The sequence below is a fragment of the Kogia breviceps genome, chromosome 6 (assembly GCF_026419965.1).
Source record: "Kogia breviceps isolate mKogBre1 chromosome 6, mKogBre1 haplotype 1, whole genome shotgun sequence".
Taxonomy (NCBI): domain Eukaryota; kingdom Metazoa; phylum Chordata; class Mammalia; order Artiodactyla; family Physeteridae; genus Kogia; species Kogia breviceps.
In genome coordinates this window covers 55,120,293-55,145,653 of record NC_081315.1, presented here as the reverse complement: position 1 = coordinate 55,145,653, position 25,361 = coordinate 55,120,293, and the positions used below count along the sequence as shown (strand labels likewise).

At 35.6% G+C, this 25,361-nt stretch overlaps 1 protein-coding gene across 13 annotated transcripts in view; it reads left to right on the top strand.

Moving 5' to 3' along the window:
- Window positions 1-25,361, top strand: part of ANKRD17 (ankyrin repeat domain 17) — a 163,790-nt gene that overhangs the window by 117,563 nt on the left and 20,866 nt on the right. For all 13 annotated transcript variants that reach the window (XM_059067186.2, XM_059067181.2, XM_059067180.2 and 10 more), the window contains 8 exons: window positions 1,060-1,222; window positions 3,540-3,635; window positions 4,933-5,049; window positions 15,930-16,101; window positions 17,238-17,685; window positions 18,128-18,283; window positions 20,459-20,608; window positions 22,173-23,809. In XM_059067186.2, coding sequence (XP_058923169.1) covers window positions 1,060-1,222; window positions 3,540-3,635; window positions 4,933-5,049; window positions 15,930-16,101; window positions 17,238-17,685; window positions 18,128-18,283; window positions 20,459-20,608; window positions 22,173-23,809 — 2,939 coding nt within the window. The remainder of the gene's footprint in view (window positions 1-1,059; window positions 1,223-3,539; window positions 3,636-4,932; window positions 5,050-15,929; window positions 16,102-17,237; window positions 17,686-18,127; window positions 18,284-20,458; window positions 20,609-22,172; window positions 23,810-25,361) is intronic.

The following is a 25,361-nucleotide window of genomic DNA, read 5'->3' as shown; positions in this document are numbered from 1 at the left end:
ATATGAACATGGTGTTACTAGCAATTACTAATCTCTGTGCAAATTGAACTATTAAAAAATCAAATGTGTTTACTTCTATAAACTGCAGTGTATTTTTTTATGTTTTAAACCTACCTGTATTATTTTCCACCCATCCAGAGCTATGTTGCATTGTTTAATGTATGTCAGTGCAATCTAGAAATACTTCTTTTCTTCCTTTTTTGTCTGAGTACACTCTTTTAAAGTACTATAATAAGCTATTTGAACATCCAGCTATTGTCATCCATATTCACGTCTCCCACACAGTTTTGCAAAGATATCACCTTAAGTCTTGTAAGTCTGGCAATAATCTAAGGCTTTATTGTTGATTTTCTTGTTCTTTATGGTAATTAGGGCTTTTAAGAGACAGTTATGGAACTGTTCAAGATATAAGATAGAGTCAGGATATTTTTTGTTTTCAGTCACTTAGGAGTTACTTGCCAGTCTTTCAAACTTGCTTGTCTGCTAAATTAGATTTACTACTTTAACAGTCTGAAAGACTTTTGCATGGTGTCCTAACAGTAGTAATTAGTAGTAGCTACTATCAGCTAGTTATTTACCATGAGTCTTATCTGCCATGATGCCCACTGAGTGCTAAACCTTCATGTTATTTTAAGATTCATTCTTTTATGAAGCCACATAATATAAATACATGAATACAAATAATCTGAAAGATATAATTGCCTCATAGGATACTGTTTGTGCTCTAGGATACTGTTTAACATATTAACAGGATGTACCATTATTTTTCACTAAAGAAAATTTTACATTTTCTCAGGATTTGAAGCTCAGAATTATGCACAGTCATTAATTTTAAAATAAGAAAAGCAATTATTGATGTATCGTTAGTTTTGATTCAATGGCTTTTAATTTGATGACTGGAAATTCTTTGTAATGTAATTCTGAGAGAGAAATATATTTTAGTCCTATATATTTTAAACAATTTTTTCCTTTACAAAATATTTTCACAAAATTCATAGTTGATTTTTATTATTATCTGTGTCATTTCATTTAAAAGTGATATTTGTGTCATTCATTTAGAGGTGCTCACATTGATGTACGTAACAAGAAGGGGAACACTCCATTGTGGCTGGCAGCAAATGGTGGACACCTTGATGTGGTTCAGTTACTGGTGCAAGCAGGTGCAGATGTGGATGCAGCTGATAACCGCAAGATAACTCCTCTTATGGCAGCATTTAGAAAGGTAGAAGTCTTTCATCCTCAATCAGTTGGATATTTTTCACTTAGGCTAGGAAGTGCATAATTTAATCATCACTAAAGACTCTCATTTTAGGATCTAACAGTAGTGATGACAGCAGTAAAATAATAAGCAAATAATCACTCTGATGGCAACATTGAAAGGTAGATACAGGTATGCCAGAAACGCCATTAATAGTATCCATATTGGATGTCAAAGCTAAGTAAACTTTTAAAAAGTTGTTGGAAATAGTATTTTCAAAATCTAGTTGCAATCTTAATCTTTCACAAAATATAAATCCAACTAAGAGTAATTAATTACTTGTTTATGAATGAGTGTTTTCTTGCATTAGCACAGCAGAGAAAAATTTAACTTAAATTGATTTCATTTTTAATTATTCACTTTAATTTCTAGGAAAAGAGGAAAAATGAAAATTCAGCTGCCAGTATTTGAAACCTTCAGAAGTAGAAATAAATTTTGTGAAACTGAAACTTTCTGTAATGCATAGCACAGAACTGTGTATAAGTAATTTGATTTAATGTTTTGGTTGATCTCTTAAATGCAGGTCTGATTTGTTATTGGGGAAGCCAGACTACTATTCCAGGGATTATAATTTTGAGTTTTGTCATTCTGTAGGTATAATTTTGAGTTTTGTCATTCACGTAGGTAAAATCTCTTATAGATTCCAAATTACTTTGTTGTATTGAAAATTTTTAATATATAAATTGTAAAAAATCATCTTTTCCTTTTTCTCTTATTCTCTCTGACTCTTGTTCTTTATACCACCTCCTCCCTGGGTGTTCTAAACTACCTTCCCACTGACTCTCTGAATTTTTTTTTCCTCACTAATCAAACTTATTCTCAGCTGCTACCTACCTCTTCTCCAAGCAAGCTAGCATATCAAGTTTATCCAAACCATTTCACTATGTTAGTATCCTCTTCAAGTACCTTTTCATGTCTCCCCAGTCTCTGTAATCCTTTGAAATCCAATCTTAGTTTGTTATTCAAAGCCCAATCTAGTGCTTTTAGAACTCATCTCCCATTGAGTCCCTAATGTGGAGTCTTCTCCTTGTTTGGTCTTTTGTCATTGTCTCTCATAGCACCTTTGTTCTCATCTTGGGAATGCCCATGTCCTTCCTTATTCTTCCAAAATTACTCATTCTTTGGGTACAGTGTAAATCTCCCCTTCTACAGAAACTCTTCCCATTCCGTTTGATCTCACATTGAGATATCTAATCTCTTAAAGGTTGTAGAAATTCTACAATTCATTATTATTTTTATCATTTATTTTGACAAATATATATTGTTATTACCTTAACATCTAACATGCATATATCTCATCTTTCCAAATAGACTTAGCTCCTTAAGAAAGGCACTTATCTTTTATACTCTTTGTATTCATTCCATTATTTATTTTCTTAGTACCTACCATGTACAACTGTAATTGTTGGCATATTACATTGTACAGGTTCCAGCTGTTGCATTTTGTACAAAATGTAATAATCAGGGATCCACACACAAAGTCAGGTAACTGTATGAGTTGTCCCATATAAATAGTTTAAATACTGTAGAAGTGTTGGTGAGATATCAAAGAAAGGTGCAAGTGGCATTTAAGCTATTCATTAAAAGATAGGGATAGTTCAGAAGGATGCAGATGAGAAGGACGAAATAAATGCAATAGAGGAAATGTACTAAATATAAACAGATGTTTATTCATCTGTTTATATATGTTATGTCAGTAATAGTGTGGCTTAGAGAAAGTAGAGAGCCTCTTGAAGGGTCTAAAGATTTTCAACTTAGTGAACTGTGTTACAGTGAATAATACAATCATCGCTCAAGCTTTAGGAAAGTGTATGTTATTTCTTTTGCATTACCTAGTATAGTGCTATGCATTCAGTTTTTAGCTCAAAGAAAGAACAAAATTGTTATTTCTACTCTTTTAATGCTTAAAAGTGAAACAGGATACTCAGTTCTAATGAATTAGCTAGAAAAAAAAGATGGTTTTTCTTCTCTTTCACACATATCCTGCATTTCTTCATGCTGCTTTATTGTTTTTTTAAATTCAGAATGGTTTAGAATTTTAGGTCAGGTTATTCTGTATTTTTTTTTTTTTGGGGGGGAGGGTAGGATGAAAATGAACAATGTAGATTTATCTAACTTATTAGAACCAAAGCCTGTCTCTTTTTCATTTAAAGTGTGAATAATACCCAATTTGTCTTTATTTTGTGGCACTAATGTTAATGGAATCTTAGTTAAGATAGACTAGATTTACTGAATCCTGATAGAATCTGTTTTCAGTCTGACACTGATATCTATTTTTTAGGGTCATGTGAAGGTGGTGCGCTACTTAGTCAAAGAAGTCAATCAGTTTCCATCAGATTCTGAATGTATGAGATACATAGCAACGATCACTGATAAGGTAATATACTGATTAAATTCATCCCCATTATATGAGCTTGGGATCCCATTTGGCTTTTTGTATATATGTATATTCCACACTAAGATAAAAAAGTCTTAGTTTGAGCAGTAATGTGTGGTACATAGCAATTTTCATTTATTTAGTATTGGGGAATGAAGTATGATATTTAAGAAACTCTTCAAATGATTTACTTACCTCATGAAGTAATAAAACATTTTCTGTTTTAGAATTACTTTATCTTTTTAAATAGTACTTAAGCTAATTTAATTTTAATGTAAATACTAAACAATCTAAAGCAAATTATTGTTACTATTCATTAGTCCTGTAATCTATCCAGACAGATATCTCTTCTGAGAGGAACAAGTCAGTGGATTTTTTTTATACCTAAACAAAAATTAACACAGTACTTTTAATTATGGTCAAGAAAACTCTTTAACATGTTCAACATAATATAAAAGTTGGAGTAACTGTCAGTTTAAGAATGAATTTGCTAGGATTTTTGCAGGGAAAGTAGGGAAAATAAAATAAATCCCTTTACAATTCTAAGTGAGATCAAAATATTTGAATAAAATCCTAAGACATGGCTCTGAAAATCTAAAAATGTCTTTCATTTTCTCAGCAGTTATCGCATGATACTGAACAGCTTTTTCCCATAAGTTTTATTTAACATAGCTAATCTACTGTCTTGCCTGCCTCTAGATTCATTTATGACAATTAATGTTCCTGGATATCCCTTATGGAAGGGGGGCAGAGATTAAAAATAAAGCTTTGTATTAATAGGGAAATATCCCTTTCCTTTCAAAAAGTGTATATTCTAAGAATGAAATCACTGAGATAAGTCTATAAATACATGCTTTTTATGAATGATTCTAGCACAAGAAGTTATAGCAACAAAGCTTAAATATTTGAGAATATTTCTTGCCAAATAGGTATTTTAAATTGTTTTAAACCCATTTTCTTTTGTTGACATTGACCATTTCCTTTAGCCCATTAACCAGCTGACAGATTATTGCAGCTCTATTTGCAGTATGATTTCTCATATTTAAATTACAGGAGTAAATAATTTTAGTACCAGTCAATTGGATATTATTTTGAAGAACAATAGAGGCTCTTTGCTTATATATTTTAAAAAATATACCATTTAAATTATGTTTTTATTTGCACTCTTTTTTGGCCCTACTACTGATTTTTATTGCTTATGTTCATTCAAGCACCTTAATTAATATTTTCATGTTTTCAGGAATCTCTCTAAATGTTAATTTTTTGAGTCTGGAAACATCTTGATTTTTCATTTTAGGAGATGCTGAAGAAGTGTCACCTTTGTATGGAGTCAATAGTACAAGCCAAAGATAGACAGGCTGCTGAAGCAAACAAAAATGCCAGCATTTTATTAGAGGAGTTAGACTTGGAAAAGGTAATGGTAACCTTTACATATGAAAAATACCTACTTTTTTCCTTTCAGCTTCTCTTCATCCTAATTTGTAATCTGTGGTTTTTTGTTTTGTTTTGGTTTTGCTTTAAATTATGTACATGGTTTTCTCTCCAAGTTTGGCTCAAATAGTGGAGAGAATTATGAGTATTTTAAACATCATTATATCATTAAAATGTTTTCTTTATAATCGAATTAACAAAATGTTATTGTAGGAATTGCACTGATCTGCAAGTCAGGGAACCTAGCCTCTAATGCTCAATTATCTCAACTAATGTTCTCTTAATCCCCATCCAACTCTGTACTTCATTGATCCTAGACCTTGTAATTTGTTGCCAGCGAATTTATCAGAAGTACCAAATACATTATGAAGGCATACACTACCAAGCCATGACTAACTAGTGAAATACAACCAGTTGATGAAATGTTTAATGCGTACCTTTTTATTTTATTTTATTTTTATAAAATTGTACAATTTAAATACATGAAATTTATTGTATATCTATTATTTTTTAACATCTTTATTAGAGTATAATTGCTTTACAATAGTGTGTTAGTTTCTGCTTTATAACAAAGTGAATCAGCTATACATATACATATATCCCCATATGTCCTCCCTCTTGCATCTCCCTCCCACCCTCCCTATCCCACCCCTCTAGGTGGTCACAAAGCAATGGAGCTGATCTCCCTGTGCTATGCGGCTGCTTCCCACTAGCTATCTATTTTACATTTGTTAGTATATATAAGTCCATGCCACTCTCTCACTTCCTCCCAGCTTACCTTTCCCCCTCCCCGTGTCCTCAAGTCCATTCTCTACATCTGCACCTTTATTCCTTTCCTGCCCCTTAATGTGTACCTTTTTAAATGGATGATTTATCTTGTATTTTTCTCTTTCAAGCACGCTGTAGTATCATTCCCATTTATTCCCATGGGGAGTAAAACACTCTAAACAATGTACAGTTTGGGCAGTCCCATAGCTGCTTCTTTACTCTCTGTTCCTATCAATAACTGTACTCTAGAATGTAATAGTAGGAAAAGAATTGGTTGGTATTGTATATTATGGAATATATATTCTGCCATATTTCATCTTTTTTTAAAAGGTCAAAAATGCTATGAGATTTAACATATACTTTTTAGATTTATAAAGGATATGCAGTGATAGTGGGGGCTGGGGCACCCCCTCCATGCAGTTGAAAAGCAATGTGTAACTTTACACTTGGACCTTCCGTATCTGCAGTTTCAAGTCCATGGATTTCAACCAACCACAGATTATGTAGTACTGTAGTACTTATTCATTTTAAAGAATCTGCATAGAGTGGGCCTGCACAGTGTTGTTCACAGGTCAATTGTATATATAACATTTTTCATTTGAGTCAGGTCCATTCTTTATAATTAGATTTACTGACTTTGTTAAGCTATATAGTTCATCTCACATAAAGAAAATGTGAGTTATTTTAAACATTTTGTTCTAAAGTCAATGTGAAAATACACTATTATTTTCTGAAAAATATATTTTAAATCAGAGGTTCTTCATTTTAAAAACTTGCTAGTTTAGATTCTGATCAAATGAAAATTAGCTTTTTTGTCCACTTTGAAGTTTTAACTGAATATGAACACATTGAGAACGGATATGGTTATAATATTATAACTATTACTTTACCTATTTTTAATATTCAGTTTCATCAAATATTTATTTAATGTTTACTAAATACCAGGCAGTATAATAGGGCCAAGTTGTATGACAGAATATGTATTATTTGAGTCTTCTCTGTAAGAAATATCATTACCCTCATATTACAGATGGAGAAACTGAATCTATGGGAAGTTAAGTAACTTGCCGAAGCTAGGCTAAGATTTAAATCCACTTTTTTTATCCTAAATTCCCTGCTTTCCTCTCCTCCCTTAATTGAAGTCAACCTACCTATTAGTGCTTTCTCCTTACAATATTGTATTATCCTGTTTTTGCATTACTCTCATTTTTAGATGTTAGAATTGCTAAGTAAGTTATTTCATATTATTGTTTCTTTTTGCATTTTTATAAATCTTAGAAGGCATCCTTTCTATAGCTGAGACATAGATATCTGTTTTTAAATAAAATCTTTAATTGTTTCATACCTTTGTTGTTTATATGTTACATGAAATACATTTAGAGATTTACTGCATACCTGTGGATCACAAAGTCAAAAGCAGCTTTTAGGAATGTCCTATTGTGCATATCTATTCTCAGTCAACTTCAATGATTTATTTTCTTTTTTCTTTATTACAATAATGTGTTCAGTTTAAACTGTGAACTATGTAAAGATAACTAAAAGAAAAGCATATGCCATCATTGTAAGGTAACTGAAGTTCAAAACCTGGTATGGTAATTAACTAAAAGTCCTCACTTCTAACCTTTAAAACCTTTTAAGACCTTACATGTTCTGCCCACTCACACCACTTCTTAAACCTGTCTGATCTTATTTTACTACTTTCTCTTGGTCACTTTGCTCTATCCATAATGACCATTCTTTTTGCTCTTGCTATGCCTTCTGCCTTGAATGTCACTTCACTTGCCTCATATTTTAATCTCCCTTTCACATTCTTCCTACTCTTCTTCCCTTCTTTATTTTCATGTTCTAATATTCTAAATACTGTATTTTACTTAGTTATCTTGTTTGTCTCTCTCTACCACTAGATTGTATGAACTACAAAATGGTGCCTGGCGTGTTAGTAAACATTTGTTGAACAAATAAATATCCATGTATATGAAAACTGTACTTTTTAAAAATTAGAATCATGCGAACATATTACTCTAATACTTGCTTTTCCTTCTCTCAATAAGTGAAGCATATCGTCCACTGATAGTGATTTATAACTGCATAATATACTCCATAGTAGGTTTGTTTCCAGTTTTGTCACTACAAATAATGTTGCAATAAACATCATTATACATCTTTCTTTATATTTTGGTGCTTTTATTTTTATGGAGTAAGTTTATTCACTTGGGTCAGTATATTTTAAATTTGATACTTTCAGAATATTTTCCTACTACCATGAGCAATACATAAGTGTTTCCTCCTTGAACTCTTGCCAGTCTTTCTTAACCTAGATGTTCATGCTTTCAGAGCCTCAGATTTAAAGCAATTAAAAAGGAATTTCTTTCAATGTCTTTGCATATTTTCCAGTATTAATTCTTAATCAAAAATTAATTAGATGCAAATTCTTCTGCATGCCCTTTTACTTTATAAACAGTTTTGAATGGGGATGGTACATAGATAGAATTCTAGACTGTGGATGAGACTCTTCTTTCCTGAACTCCAGCTCCTTTCTATTTCTATTTGAAAAATTATCAGATTGAGATGTGTTAGGGTTTGGTTCACTATTTTTTATGTATGATTTACATCTGGAGGAATACACCGTTTTGCCTTTTGAGGCTCAGTACGTTCTGGCTCCACCATTTCTGATTTAGAAATATCATTGGAGTGGTCTTGTCTGGTTTAACTTGGATGTTCTGCATGGGTAGCTTACTGCTTGTGTAAAAATGCTCCTTTGATCAACCTTTCTAATTTGAAAATGTTGGTTAATAGGTTTGTAAAAATTGCTGCTGCGAATACTGCTCATTATATTTATCAGATTCCCTTATCCTTATGCAGCAAACACTGTGTGGAAGAGTCCATGCTCTAGAGCAGTTCATCTGGTCTAACGAATACTCTGGCAGTTAACTGCTTGTTCTCTTAGGACATTAAAAACTAGGTTATGTTTTGGGCTGTTAGAATCCATAGTGGGTATTATTGGTCTGCATTTTTAATGTTTTACCCCTCAACTTTATCACTTGTTTTTTCTCTTTGTAAATTTTCATAAACTTTTAGGGAGCTATGTATAGTATATTTTAAAAATATTCCTAATAGACGTTTTCAGTTGGGTTTTTTGCCACCACTGAAGCTATTAATATGCCCACCTCACAATCTCAGTTTCATACATTTCATTCTCTGATTATCACGTCTTGTCTTTTCAGCTTTACTCCCTCTAGAATTCTACCTCCAGCAATCCTAAAAACATTCTGTCTACCAATAAATTGTAGGATCCATTTATCGTACCATGCTTCACTGACTTTCCTCTTTCTCCTTATTCTTAACTGAAGCTTAGTAACTAAAGGTGTCTAAGGAAAAAGAAAGTATTCAACCTTGATGACTAATTTTACTTTAACTGTGTGACAGTGAACCCTTTAATGCTGCCCAGTAGTCATACTATATAGTAGTCATACTATATACTTCTCTAGTTTAATTTACTCTCCCACTCTTCTAGACCATTATTTCTTTCTCCTTTATCCTGTGACTTCTGGTACATCCTCTTCTTCAACCTCAGTTGATGACCTTGCATGCTACTTCAGTGAGAAAACTGAAGCACCAGAAGAAAACTGCCAGAGACTTCCCCTACCCCATCTTCCCAACCCACCAAGCCCTGTACCCATATATTTCCGACCAATTACTAGATAAACTTGTTGTAACCAATCCCTCCATTTGTGAACTACATCATATTTTCTGTCTGCCATCCCTTACTCAAAAACATTGTTGTGGCAGTTTTCTTTTCTTCTATATCATTTTCCCCCCTCTCCTGGATCGTCCTCCTCATCATATAAGCTTCTTTGTCCAATCTTAAAAAAAACTTTTGATTTTTCCAACACGCACCTCCCCACCCCCCACTTTCAGCTACAAGCCCATTTCTGCTCCCATTTGCAGCAAAACTTGTCTATTTTGGGTATTCCAATTCTTTTTTGTCTTGAATCTACTCCTACCAGGCTCTCACTCCTACAGCTCCACCAAAACTATGCCTTTACGGTCTTTGGGGACTCTTCACTAGCTAAATCCAGTGATTACTTCTCTATCCTTATCTTATTAAGCCTAATAACACCTGAGATACTCTATTTACTTGGCCTCCATTACACTACACACTCTTGGTTTTTCTCTTATCTTTCTGAATGTTCCTTTTGTATCTCTAATTCCTCCTCTTCTCCCCTCTTAGTTGGCAAGTCATTTAGCTTATTACATGATCTTCTTTATCCACTGGTCATCTCATCCTGCTTCTTACCTTTAAATATATAATAGCTGATCCCAAATTCATATCTTTAGCCCAGACCTCTTCCCTACATTCCAGTTTCTTATATCTAGCTAGCTATTTAACATGTCCTTTTGGATACCTAATTGGACATCTCATACTTATTTTCAAATGTGAACTCCTGATCTTTGCCCACTCCAAACCCACAACTCTGTCTTGTAATTGCTCAGGCTAAAGATACTGATATCATGCTTGATTTCTCTCTGTCCTCCATTGTGTTGGAAAATCTAGTTACCTTTGCCTTAGAACTATATCTAGGATCGTAGTCACTATCCTAGTCACTATCACATTTCACCCTGATTCAGGTCATTAATATCATCTTTTACCTGTATTTGCACAGTAGTCATTTAACTGGTCTCCCTGATTCCATCATTGCTCTGCAGTCTGTTCTCTATTTAACACTTAAAGTGATCCTCTATATCACTTAAATCAAATCACTCTTTTGCTGAAAACCCTACAGTGCCATTTCCCTCAGAGTAAGAGATAAAAGGTCTTTAAAATGCCCCATGGGACCTTAGGTGATGAAGTCTCCTGATATGCTCTCTGAAAGTCATTTTCTATTATTCTCAACCAGACTGACCTACTTAAACATTCCAGGCCTACTTGAACATACAGCTTATATACTGACTGTTCTCTTTGCCTGCTATACTTCAAATCTTTTAAATGTTTACTTAAACTTCACCTTCATGTTCCCCAGTATGTCCCCATATACACACTTCTCTTCCTGTGCTCCAGTATTCCTGTTTTACATTGTACTTAACACCTTTTTAAAAAACTGTATAATGTATTATGTTTGCTATCTGTGTGCCTCCCCCAGCAACTAAATGTAAGCTTCATGAGGGCAGGGATATTTTGTCTGCTGCTGAGTCCTAAGAGACTAGAACCATGCTTAGTACATAGTTATCAAAAATTTTTCACTTAATCCTGCCCTGCCCTTCCCTTCCCCTGTACTCCTTGATCTCTTTTTCTGTTATTGATACCACTACTGATTATTCAGAAATAATTGAAATCTTGATGTCATTTTCAGATTCTCAATTATCATTGCTCCGCATTCTCTATATCTATCAAATAAGTTAGTGTAGTAAATTAACTTAATCCTGTATCTGGCACATATTAACCCCCTAAATATTCATGGCATCAGTATCATAATCATCACCTTTAATTGAGCTTTGGCAGTCTCCTTATGTCTTCTGTTCCATCCTCTCCTAAATTATTACTTCTTGCCTGAAGTATTGCATTAGGCTTCTTAACAGTCTGTCTATAAATAAATACCTTTGCCTCTGTCATCTTTTGCCTTCAGTTTAATCCTTCTTTATTCCAATGTAACTTTTCCAGTTCCCATAGTTTCTGATACACAGATAAGATTGCCTTTACTCTCTACTCGAAATCCTTCAGTCAGTCTTCATTGTCTGCCTGGGAAATTTCAAACATTTAGCTCTTTCTGTCTTCTCTAGGCTCATCACTCACTATGGTTTTCTACTCCTCACATATCTCATTCACATAACTGTATCCAATATGCACATGGGGGGACTTCCCTGGTGGTCCAGTGGTTAAGACTCTGTGCTTCCAATGCAGGGGGCATGGGTTCTATCTCTGGTCAGGGAGCTAAGATCCCACTTGGCTCGAGTACTGCCAAAAAAAGAAAAAAACAGATTTGCATATGGTATTTCTTTAGTCTGGACTGCCTTTCCCTAAATCCTTAAATTCTCATCTTAAAAAGCTTAACTCTCAAACATCAATTTGTTTCCTGAATCTATAATTAGAAATCACCAGGGAATTCCCTGGCAGTCCAGTGATTACGACTCAGTGTTTTTACTACTGCTGGGCCTGGGTTGGGGAACTAAGATCCTGCAGCCAAAAGAAAAAATCAGATGGACTAGTGCCCTTTCTTTCCTTTTCCACAATGAGGTTATTTATTCTACAATTTGACTCTTTTCTTCAAAACCTCTACCCTCCCCCACATATGCTCACAAACATGTAGCAGTTCCCCGGTAAGTGAAATGAGGTCTAGGCATGTACCTTGTGAGAAAATATAGAATGTAGGCTGAATTTCTAACCCTGTTTACCTGCACCTCCAGACTTACTCGAGTCTCATGGTTTAAATACTCTGTTTTCATCTTTTCTCCTTCGGATCTTGTATCAGTTATTACCACCTCTCCCATACTTTAGTGCCTGCTGTTTCATTAACTCCTACCCTCTTTCTACAACTTCATGAAGTTAACTATCTTAATGAAACCTTACCTCAAATTTAATATTTTGTATCCTTATCTAAATAGTTTAAGGGAATAATCTATGTCTTGTTGACTCCACTTTTTTTTTTTCTTTTCTTTTAAATTCTTTGTCCAGGACCATTAGCTTACTTCTCCACTAATTCAGTGAACTAACTATGGCAGAGGTCACCAATGGCATCTTATTGCCAAATCCAGAATAAGATTAGACATCTCATACTTGTGTCCTTACTGATACTTTGTGATACTTAACCAATGTTGATTTGCCTTCCTTTATGAAACTCTTCTCCCATTGAAGCTGCTTTCTCCTGATTGTCTTCTTCTGCCTGATATATGCCTTTCTAAAAGTCTCATTTGGTCTTCCTTTTAATAACTGATATTCCCTCCCCACTACCTTCCCCCTCTTTATGTGTACACACACACACACACATTGTTATAGCCTTTTACCTTTGGTGATTTCCTTTAATTTATTAGTTTCAGTTACCACCTGCAAACTAATAATGCCTCTTAAGTCTGTATCTATCTTGTCAAATTCTGCTTAGTTTTAGAGAGCTCCATACTTTGTAGGTCCTTTTGCAGCCATAGTCTGAGATCTCTCCCCTAGAAAGAAATTGTTTCCCTAGGACCTCTGAATTTGTGTCTCACTTTTTAGTGAGTCTAAAAGGTTAGTAAGATCCATGAAATTATCAAAATACCAGCCTTATAACTTCAAAATTTAGAAATAAGAGTAACTAGTTATCCCTTAGAGCTAAACTCTAAAATTTGATAATTCAGACAGTTGCCAGCAGGCCAGCCTCCACTGACTGAACTCTGTAAGCCCTGAGGCACATTCATACCTAAGGACCCAGCCACACCTGCACACTAAGACCTATCCCAGCCCATCACCCCTACCCACCCCTAAGGCCAGATGGTTTTAGAGGAAAGCCTGCTTTCTAGTTTTTCTATTTTTAAAAGTTCTTCCCCAACCTTGAATACCAATCACAATTACTTCTTAACCACTGGACACATTTTAAAAATCAAGCAAAATTAATTCATCAGGCTGAGCCAAAAGTCTTAAACCTCACTTGTTATTTTTATCCCCCCCAAGCTATTTCCTGTACCTTTCTCAAGGCTTTTTTTCCATACAGATGTGATATAGATGAAAGATCAGTTTTATTATTCCTGATTCTAAATTGGAGAGGCTTAGTATCTATCTGTAGCCACAGTTGCTTTGAAAATGTTTCTCTGGCACACCCTTCACCGCCCTTTCTACTCCTTCTCTTCCCTTTACACTTACCTATTTATTTTGTGAAAGTCAGCAAAACAGATCAACCCCAAGCCTCCCTCACTGGAGCTCAGACAAAGATGTAGAAGGTATATGGTTCCTGAGGACAGTCAGCTTAGCTACATTAAAGCAAGGCTGAATGAGCTGAGTCATACAGGCTCAGTTCCTTCTTTCAAACTCACTGATCAGGTAGTACTCCTTCCTTGTAGTGAACTAGGGTGTGAAGGTCACCAATTACTGTTTTCTTCTCAGTCCTTTGGAAAGATCAAAAGCTCCTCCTTTACTGGTTTTCAGAGGAAACATGGGTATTTCTGGAAGACAAACAAAAATTTATAGGGGGTAGGTACTATGCAGACAATTTTTATATCTCCAGTTTCCATTTGTGTTCTTTCCTAAAATCCATCTGCTTGAGAAAGTATCTGGTGTTCTGTAGATTCTCCTTAATTATTTACCTTTTCGGAAACAAAAGTCATATCTCTTACCCAAGAGAATGTAATTATGGTGCATTGCCCCAGGGTGTGAAAACTTTCAAGGTGGGCAAAACCTTTTAGGTACCCAACAGGGATTATTTCAAAAGGGAGGAGGAGTGTTCTAGCAAAAGCTAGAGACTTAAAAAGTCAGACTTTTTCTCAAGAAAAGTAAGTCTGATTTGACTTATAAGTTTGTCTTTAAGGGCTGCTTTCAGTAGTTAGGATATTGTGACATTTTCCATTAACTGAGTATCATTGTTTTGACACATATTTAAAGTACACATAAAATATATAGAAAGCTAGATTATATCAAGGAATATGTACTTTGAAAATGTCATTTAGAGAACACACAAACAAAAGAGTTTGTAGATGATTTTACCATTTTATGAGCCAAAGAGGAAAATTTAATAGTTAAAATAGTTTATTAAGAGATGTTATTGGACTTTAAAACTTATTCCTAGTTTTTTTGACAGTGAAAGTAATATGTATCCAGTTTAACAAATAGAAACAATGTACAGTTATATAAAGTAAAATTGAAAGTCACCATCTTTCTGCTATTTCTTGTTCAAGCCCATGCTCTAGAGGTAATCACTAGTAAGCCTTTGATTTATAGCCTCTTAGCCTTTTTTTAAAATTCCCACTGATAGATTCACATAAAGCACTGCCCCTCCCATAAATGAGATCATTGGTTTGCAATTTGCCTTTTTTTCCCCTAGCAAATGTAAATTGTGAGCATTTTCCCAGGTATACATTTATGACTTTTAATGGCTGCCTAGTATTCTGTGAATGTATACTGTTGTTAACTTCTCCCCACCCCTGACCCCACCCCATGGATTTACCTAGCTTCCAGTTACTACTGTTGTAATCAACTTTGCAATGGAAAGTATTGAGCCTATATATTTCCACTAGAGGTAGTCATTTTATAGAATATATTCTTAGGGTAGGCACTTAGTAATTTTCATAGGAGGCTTTCAAATTACCTTTCTCAAAATGTTAATGTTTATACTGACAGCACTGTAGGGAAGAATTCATTTTCCCAAACTTTTGCTACCTGATATCTTTTTTTTTTTTTTTTTTTTTTCTTTTTTGCGGTACGCGGGCCTCTCACTGTTGTGGCCTCTCCCGTTGCGGAGCGTAGGCTCTGCAGCCATGGCTCCTGGGCCCAGCCGCTCCGCGGCATGTGGGATCCTCCCAGACCGGGGCACGAACCCGCGTCCTCTGCATCGGCAGGCGGACTCTCAACCATTGAGCCACCAGGGAAGCCCTGATGTCTTTTTTAATTTTCCCAAATTAATGAACAAAACATGGTAGCTTGTTATTTTAATTTATATTTCCGTAGTGATTATGAAGTTATGTATATCTTTATCGTTTATCCATTTTGAAATTAGGTTGTCTTTTATCATTAATTTGATCTTGACATTTAAAAATACTATTTTCTGGGCTTCCCTGGTGGCGCAGTGGTTGAGAGTCCGCCTGCTGATGCAGGGGACACAGGTTCGTGCCTTGGTCCGGGAAGATCCCACATGCCGCGGAACAGCTGGGCCTGTGAGCCATGGCCTCTGAGCCTGCGCGTCCGGAGCCTGTGCTCCGCAACAGGAGAGGCCACAACAGTGAGTGGCCCGTGTACCGCAAAAATAAAAAATTATTTTCTCTTTAGAGTGATTTGAGTATGATCTTGATCAAACAATGAATTGAACTAAGATGACTTTTGAATTGTATGGTATCCCAGTACCCTTAATGATAAAATGACATTATGTGACAACTTTTTTCCAAGGTAAATTCCAGTGTTATAATTCGATTCTTTAACAGTTAAGGGAAGAAAGCCGGAGGCTGGCTTTGGCTGCAAAAAGAGAAAAGAGAAAGGAGAAGAGAAGAAAGAAAAAAGAAGAACAAAGAAGAAAACTAGAAGAGATTGAAGCCAAAAATAAAGAAAACTTTGAACTCCAAGCTGCTCAAGAAAAAGAAAAGCATAAAGTTGAAGGTATTTTCTCTAAACCATCTAATTTGTTTCATGTAATACATTCTACTCAAAATTATATTTCCTTAAATATCAGTAACTTAAGGTGAAAAAATATCTCTATGTTATTAAGGCCTAAAGTATTTATATGCTATTTTCATTTATTGTCTTCTTCCCAGCTTTTTATTATAATTTCAAACCTACACACAAGTTGAAAGAATAATGAAACAAACACCTGAAATACCCTTCACCTAGTTTAAAAATAAACATTTTACTGTATTTGCTTTATCTTTTTCTCTAAATATACATACATAGTTTTTTCCTAAGCCGTCTGAAAGTAAATTGCAGACATCTGACATTGCACCTATAAAACATCAGCACACATCCAAGGAATGACATTTGCTTACATAATTGCAATACCATTTATAATACCTTAAAAAATTAACAGTAATTCCATAATTTCATCTACAGTCAAGACCATATTCAGATTTTTCTTAAATGAGGGAATTATTTTTAACTAGGTTCTAACTAAAACATTATTTGAGATGAGATATTGTTAGAAAGAACCATTGTCATTAAACCACCAAATATTTATGCTGTGTGTGTTAATTTCCCCCTCCTCCAGCCTTTTATTTTGAAAGATTTCAAACTACAGAAAAGTTTAAGGATTAGTATAATGAACACCTGTAAGTCACCTAGATTCATATAACATTTTGGCACATTTGTTTATCTTTTTTCCTCTCTCTTTTTTTGAATAGTCTTATATATGTTGTATACATCATATGAAATTACCCCTAAATACTTCAGCAGTGTTTCCCAGAAAGAGGACATTATTTTATATAACCACAATAATATTATTACACTTAAGAAATTTAATATTTATGTAATAATATGTAATATACAGTACATATTCATATTTCCCAAAGTGTCCCCGAAATATTTTTTATAACTGCTTACTATGCATTGTTTAGAACTTGGGGACAGAGAGAGTAGATCAATCATATCTATCTCATTACCAGTGAATGCTGGAATGACTGATAACTTTATATCTAATAGTAGTAGTAAAGTATAGATTCAGCATTTACTTTTGTCGAGTGCTTAAAGCTAAATATATGCCAGGAGCACTAGAACTTGCTAATTCAGTATTGCTACTTCTACAGATGAGCCTGAAGTCTTGACGGAGCCTCCAAGTGCCACAACCACTACTACCATAGGTATATCTGCAACCTGGACCACTTTGGCAGGTTCCCATGGTAAAAGAAACAATACCATAACTACAACCAGTTCAAAGAGGAAAAACAGGAAAAATAAAATTACTCCAGAAAATGTTCAAATTATATTTGATGATCCACTACCAATCTCATACAGTCAGCCAGAGAAGGTGAATGGAGAGTCCAAGAGCAGCAGTACCAGTGAGAGTGGAGACAGTGATAACATGAGAATTTCCAGTTGCAGTGATGAAAGTAGTAACAGCAACAGCAGCCGAAAGAGTGACAATCATTCACCTGCTATGGTCACCACCACTGTGACCAGCAAGAAGCAGCCATCAGTTCTGGTTACATTTCCAAAGGAGGAGAGAAAATCTGTTTCTGGCAAGGCTGCAATAAAGTTAGTTCCAATTTTCATTTTCATGATTTATAGTATCGTTATGAAACTTTGTTGCTGAATTTTTTAGTAAAGCAGGCAGATGAACAACTGACAAAATAAGGCTTTGTCTTTGTTCTAAAGAAGGCATGATTTCATTTGAATTAAAGAATTACTGTGTAATTTCTTCATTTTGGTTGTTAAACTTAACCTATGAAAAGTATTGATTATGGTTTCTCAGGGATTATTATTGTATTTCAGTTCTGCTAAATTTGACCTCTAGATAATATCTTCTTAAAATTGGCCCTTCATATTATGCTAAGTATTGAAAAGTGAAAAATAAATTTCTCATTTATTCATCATAGTATTCTTAAAATAAAGAATAAAATCATGTAATAGATTACCTTTATCATTAAAAAATTCTACATCTCTTCTATATTTAATGTGTTTTTCCTCCCTGTTAAAGATTGTCAGAGACTATCAGTGAAGTGACCAGTAATTCTCTCTCCACTTGCACAAAATCTGGTCCATCTCCCCTTTCCTCTCCAAATGGGAAATTAACAGTAGCAAGTCCTAAGCGTGGACAAAAGAGGGAAGAAGGATGGAAAGAAGTTGTAAGAAGGTGACTGATTATTTCTTTGGTTGTTTTTCTCATTTTTATATGTGCTGTATTTCACAATGAAGCATAGTTTACCTTACAGTTAAATTCCCCTAACTTTTCCAGAGGTTGCAAACAAACTGGTGGCCCAAGGCTGCATCTGGCCACCAGAGACAACCTATACTGTATTTTAGACGGAAAAATAAGTATATGTTAACACTATTAAAATTGAGAAATTTTACATAAAAAGTTAGATCACTGTGGTGTCTGCTTGACCCCCATAGGTATTGGTATTTGGTAGTGAGCTGATTTATTTAAGGTGATAGATTGTCTTGTTCAGCTTTGTAACCTTCGAGCCCAATATGTAGTGTCTACTACATACCTGTCAATATTTGGAGAATGAATTAAGTATTGGTTTTAAACTATTTTTGTCTTCAAATCATAGGATACCTTTATTTCAGGGGTTTTAGGACTAAAATATTTTGCTGTATTTTGCTTGGAATTTTTAAATAATATGTATTAAAAAGTAAAACAACATCCCAGAAACTAAAAGGTAGTAAGATACCACAGACCTAGAAAGGATGTGATCCATTATAAATCTTTTTTTTAAATTAATTAATTTATTTTGGCTGTTTTGGGTCTTTGTTTCTGTGCGAGGGCTTTCTCCGGTTGCAGCGAGCTGGGGCCACTCTTCATTGCGGTGCGCGGGCCTCTCACTGTCGCGGCCTCTCTTGCTGCGGAGCACAGGCTCCAGACGCGCAGGCTCCATAGTTGTGGCTCATGGGCCCAGCCGCTCTGCGGCATGTGGGATCTTCCCGGACCAGGGCACGAACTCGTGTCCCCTGCATCGGCAGGCAGACTCTCAACCACTGTGCCACCAGGGAAGCCCCATTATAAATCTTTGATAACCTGTTTTAAGGAAATCTCCAGAAATTGCATCAAAAAATTAAACTTTTGATTGTTTTAAAACAAAATCTGTAGTGAACCAAGCTTATTACTCTTAATCTCAAGAGGTACTGTACATCTTTTATCTTCTTTTGGGCCAACACTTCTCCTCAACCCCCATCTCTATCTTTAATCTTTCTCTCTGTCTCACACACATTCTTTTGAACTAACTGAAATCACAACATCAGAATACTCTCTGTACAAAAGTAAGAGAATTCAGTTTTCCTGCATGTATTTTATGTTGTAGTATGCAAGCAAATTCTTAACTAACTTAAAATAATGATCACTGACTAATTATTATGTCCCTTAGGGAAAAAGGAATTATCAAGTAACTTAGTTATGTATACAAAAGGGAAGGGATCATACCTTACCATTTATAAAAGTAACATATAATTTCATATTTAATCTATTCTAAATAAATATTTACTTATTCATTGAAGCACAGTTGGCTCCCTCTTTTTATTGAGAATTATACTGTTTTTCTTTTAGAAGTATTCTTTAATTTAGACTTGTCAGAAATTTATATCTACCTTTCCTGAATCTGAGTGTTTAAAATTGTAATGTAATTTTGTAGGTGTTAGGTGGTTTTTGCTTTTTTGGAATTCCAGCAGGTTTTTCTCTTTCCTCACACAACTAAACATCCCTTAGCAAGTTTCCATATTTGTGGATAATCATTTTAATGCCTCTAGAAGAATGCAGGGCAACAATGAATTTTTAGTATCATCCTTTCAGTTATATATTAGGGAATAAAAACAAGAATGTGAGTCAAACACGCAAAGGTACCCACAAGAAGCCTTTCTTGACTCCTTGGGGTAGATTAGATGCCCCAGCCAATGTGTCTTTATGATACCCTATTACAGCACTTACAACATCGTGTTGTAGTTTTCTTACTTGGTTTCTACATAGTCAGTATATGTGGGCAGGAACCCCTGTCTGTCTTATTTGCCATTAGTATTTGCATTAACATAGTGTATATCTACATGTATGTGTGTCACAGATATTAATGAAGGACAAAAGTCAAAAAGGCAAACAGTTTTTGGTAATGAGATGAGAAGCTATGGTAAAGCTCACTCTCTCTTTCTCTTTGTTCTGTGGCTCTTAGTTGCCTTTTATCACTTAGAGTGAGAGTAGGTAGGAGAGGCTTATTTGACTATTCTGCATTTACAGAAACGTATTTTAGTAATAATTCTTATTTTAATTATAACCACTGATACTTATGATTTATCTTAATTTATTTTTGCAACTGTTAAACAGGTCAAAGAAAGTATCTGTTCCATCAACTGTGATATCCAGAGTGATTGGAAGAGGAGGCTGTAATATTAATGCTATTCGGGAGTTCACTGGTGCACACATAGATATTGATAAGCAGAAAGACAAGACAGGAGACCGGATAATAACTATAAGGCAAAATTTTGTCTCTTACGGTTTTTTTCTTTTGTATTTTATTGTACTAGAGCTTAGTTATCAATATATATAAGCATTTGAGTTTTCAATGGAACTTTGTATTTAATAGCATGCTTTTTTAAATGGGAATTTGATTCGTGTTTAAGATAACCTTTACAGTTTTTTTTTCTTATTTATATGCTCTTGTGAAGTATTTCAAAGGGCTTTAAAGGAATTTTTCTTTTGTATGTCCATGGCAAAGGTTTTGAATAATCTTTTCCTTTTATAAACTTTTAATATGACATTCTTAAAAACTTCTTTTTAAGAAGCAATGTGTTTCTAACACATTCTAATCAATAGTTTTCCATCTTTCTCTTAAATTAGCATTTGAGATTTGTTATTCTGAGATTGTATCCTTAGAATATGAGCTCAGTAATAGATTTAAATCTGAAGTGGATATTTGTTTTAAATTGAGTACTTGAACATGTCTGTGCCTGAATACCCTTAGAGTAAAGATGATATTCTAAGACATCATAAATTTGGTTGTGAGAGACAAGTGCCCTTCCCAGTAATAGAGGGACAGATATTTTTTAGCCTGCCTCAAGAGGAAGGAGGCAATTAGCCAGCTCTGTTTTGCACTTATCCCCTTCTCCTATCTTGTTTATCCCTCCCCTGGGATAGGTGTAGTCACAACTTGCCTTATCCAGAGAAGAGGGGAAGCAGATACCCTTTATAAGTAATTTCCCCCTTAGGGTGTCCATAAGGCTTTCCTTTCAATCAAATATTTTCCTGAACACCTAAGACTGGGGTTTGACCTTATGGCCATCGTTGTAATTATCAAGATTCTTCTCTCATTTTGAGACATCTGTCCAAAAGTTACAATAATCACTCTACTAATAGAGAAACCACTAATAAATATAAATGGGGTCATCTTAGCTACCAGGATTTAAAATAAAATACTATTTTCTTACTCAGTGGTATTATTTTTCTTGCTTATTTGTACTGCTTTTTTTTTTTTTTTTTTTTTCGGTATGCGGGCCTCTCACTGTTGTGGCCTCTCTCGTTGCGGAGCACAGGCTCCGGATGCACAGGCTCAGCGGCCACGGCTCACGGGCCTAGCCGCTCCGCGGCATGTGGAATCCTCCCGGACTGGGGCACGAACCTGTGTCCCCTGCATCGGCAGGCGGACTCTCAACCACTGCACCACCAGGGAAGCCCTGTACTGCTTTTAATATTGATCAGCTGTTTAACTTCATGGTAACAATATGGATTACATAGGATTTTAAGTGCAGTGGTTTTTCTGTCTAGAATGTATTTCACAGTAGGAAGATGATTGCTTAGTCTGAGGAAACAATAGTGAAATTAAATTTTTTGGAAAAGAAGTCATTTACTTTTCCTTTGAAAAATATAGTGGTGTGTCAGGACAGTTTATTGCTTTGTTTGCATAATACCTCAAAAATAGAAAATTGCTTCTTAATTTTTATCTGTTCTCTGTATGTGTGTACATACACACACGATTAATTTAGGCTTTCCATATTAAAAAGGGGAAATTGGACCTAATTTTTTTTTTTTTGTCAACTTATAGGGGTGGCACTGAATCAACAAGACAAGCAACCCAGTTGATCAATGCTCTGATCAAGGATCCAGACAAAGAAATTGATGAACTTATTCCAAAGAATCGTTTGAAAAGCTCCTCAGCAAATTCCAAAATTGGGTCATCAGCACCTACCACCACTGCTGCTAACAGTTCCTTAATGGGAATTAAAATGACGACTGTAGCTCTGTCATCAACATCTCAAACTGCCACAGCACTCACTGTGCCTGCAATTTCTTCTGCATCTACTCACAAAACCATTAAGAACCCAGTGAATAATGTGAGGCCTGGTTTTCCAGTTTCTCTTCCATTAGCATATCCTCCTCCACAGTTTGCACATGCTTTGCTTGCTGCTCAGACTTTCCAGCAGATCCGTCCACCAAGGTTGCCCATGACGCACTTTGGAGGTACTTTTCCACCAGCTCAATCCACTTGGGGTCCTTTTCCTGTCAGGCCTTTGAGCCCTGCCAGAGCTACTAACTCGCCTAAGCCTCACATGGTGCCTCGCCATAGCAATCAGAATAGCAGTGGTTCTCAGGTGAATTCAGCAGGTTCTTTAACTTCAAGTCCAACAACTACAACCAGTTCATCAGCTTCAACGGTGCCTGGTACATCTACAAATGGCAGTCCAAGTTCACCTTCTGTTAGAAGGCAGCTTTTTGTCACAGTTGTGAAGACATCCAATGCCACGACAACAACAGTCACAACCACAGCAAGTAACAACAGCACCGCACCCACAAATGCCACATATCCTATGCCTACTGCCAAAGAACACTACCCAGTATCATCCCCATCTTCCCCATCACCACCAGCCCAGCCAGGAGGGGTTTCTAGAAACAGCCCTTTGGATTGTGGAACAGCATCTCCAAATAAAGGGGCATCTTCCTCTGAACAGGAAGCAGGTAGTCCACCAGTAGTAGAAACAACAAACAGTAGACCTCCAAACAGCAGCAGTTCTTCTGGGAGTTCATCAGTTCATTCTACTCAGCAGCAACCTCCGGGATCTGTTTCTCAGGAGCCAAGACCACCTCTTCAGCAGTCTCAGGTTCCTCCCCCGGAAGTTAGAATGACTGTTCCTCCTTTAGTAACAACAAGTTCTGCTCCAGTGGCGGTGCCTTCTACTGCCCAAGTGACCTACCCTATGCCTCAGACACAAATGGGATGCTCCCAGCCTCCGCCTAAAATGGAACCCCCTGCTATTAGACCACCCTCTCATGGCACAGCTGCCCCTCACAAGAATCCAGCTCCTGTGCAAAATTCATCTGTTGCAGTCCTCAGTGTCAATCACATTAAAAGACCTCACAGTGTTCCCTCTTCTGTCCAGCTACCTTCGACCTTAAGTACACAAAGTGCTTGTCAAAATTCAGTACATCCAGCAAATAAGCCTATTGCTCCCAATTTCAGTGCCCCCTTACCATTTGGGCCCTTTAGCACATTGTTTGAAAATAGCCCTACTTCTGCTCATGCCTTCTGGGGAGGATCTGTTGTTTCATCTCAGTCAACACCAGAATCTATGCTATCAGGAAAATCCTCATATTTGCCAAATTCAGATCCTTTACATCAGTCTGATACTTCCAAAGCTCCAGGTTTTAGACCACCATTACAGAGACCTGCTCCAAGTCCCTCAGGTAAGTTTGTATTTTCTGACATTCTGCAGCTGCTCGTTTATACAAATGATGTTGAAACTCTTGGTTATTTTCTAATATTTTTACTTTGTGACTGGGTCAGATAGACAGATTGTAGTACTAATTCAAATGCTATTGTGAGTATTGAATGTGTCTAGTATGGCATTATTATTTTTTAAATCTTTTTAGAAGCTGTAATGGATTTTTATCTTAAATTTACTATAAATAAATTTCTTCATCAGGTATATTTTTCTCTCTCAAAGTAAAGAAAAGGGGAATTCCCTGGTAGTCCAGTGGCTGAGACTCCACACTCCCAATTCAGGGGGCCCGGGTTTGATACCTAGTCATGGAAATAAATCCCACATGCCACAACTAAGACCAGATGCAGCCAAATAAATAAATAAATAATTTTAAAAATAAAAATGTCGGGCTTCCCTGGTGGCGCAGTGGTTGGGAGTCCGCCTGCCGATGCAGGGGACACAGGTTCGTGCCCCGGTCCGGGAGGATCCCACATGCCATGGAGCGGCTGGGCCCGTGAGCCATGGCTGTTGAGCCTGCTGGTCCGGAGCCTGTGCTCTGCAACGGGAGAGGCCACAACAGTGAGAGAGGCCTGCATACCAGAAAAAAAAAAAGTCTCATATTTTAATTTAATAAGTAATGCCATCAAAAGTTTGCGTTTAGTTCAAATAAAAAAATAATTACCAAAGATTTTTAAAATCTGATTTCACTTCCAACTGTCTTTTTTGTTTTAAAAATAATGAGAAAAATATAGAGCGACATAGTTCAATAAGGTAGGCACTAACTATATGTGCTATTTAAATTTAATAAAATTAAAAATTCATCTTAGTCAAGCTGGCCATTTTAAAAATTTTTTCCCAGTTTTGTTGAGATATAATTGATGTACCTCACTGTATATGAGTTTTCGGTGTAGAACATAATGGTTTGACTTACATACATTGTGAGATGATTACGGCAGTAAATTTAGTTAGCATTCATCATCTCCTGTAGATACAATTTTTTAAAAAAAAGAAAAAGGAAAAAATATTTTTCCTTGTGATGAGAGCTCTTAGGATTTAGTCTCTCTTAACAGCTTTCCTATGTATCATACAGCAGTGTTAACTACCGTTACTATGTTGCACACTACATCCCTAATACTTATCTTCTAAATGGAAGTTTGTACCTTTTGACCACCTTCCTCCAATTCCCCACCCCCACCTCCACCTCTAGTAACCACAGATCTGATCTCTTTTTCTGTGAGTTTTGTTTGAGAGTCCACATATCAGTGAGATCATACAGTTTTTGTCTTTCTCTGTCTGACTTATTTTACTTAGCATAATGCCCTCACAGCCCATCCATTTTGTCAGAAATGGCAGGATTTCCTCGTGGTTTTTTTATGTTTGTTTTTTATGACTGAATAATATCCTATTGTGTGTGTGTATGTGTGTGGTATGTATACATATATGTATACATACCACAGCTTCTTTATCCATTCATCCATGGATGGATGCTTAGGTTGTTTCCATGTCTTAGCTATTGTAAATAATGCTGTTACGAA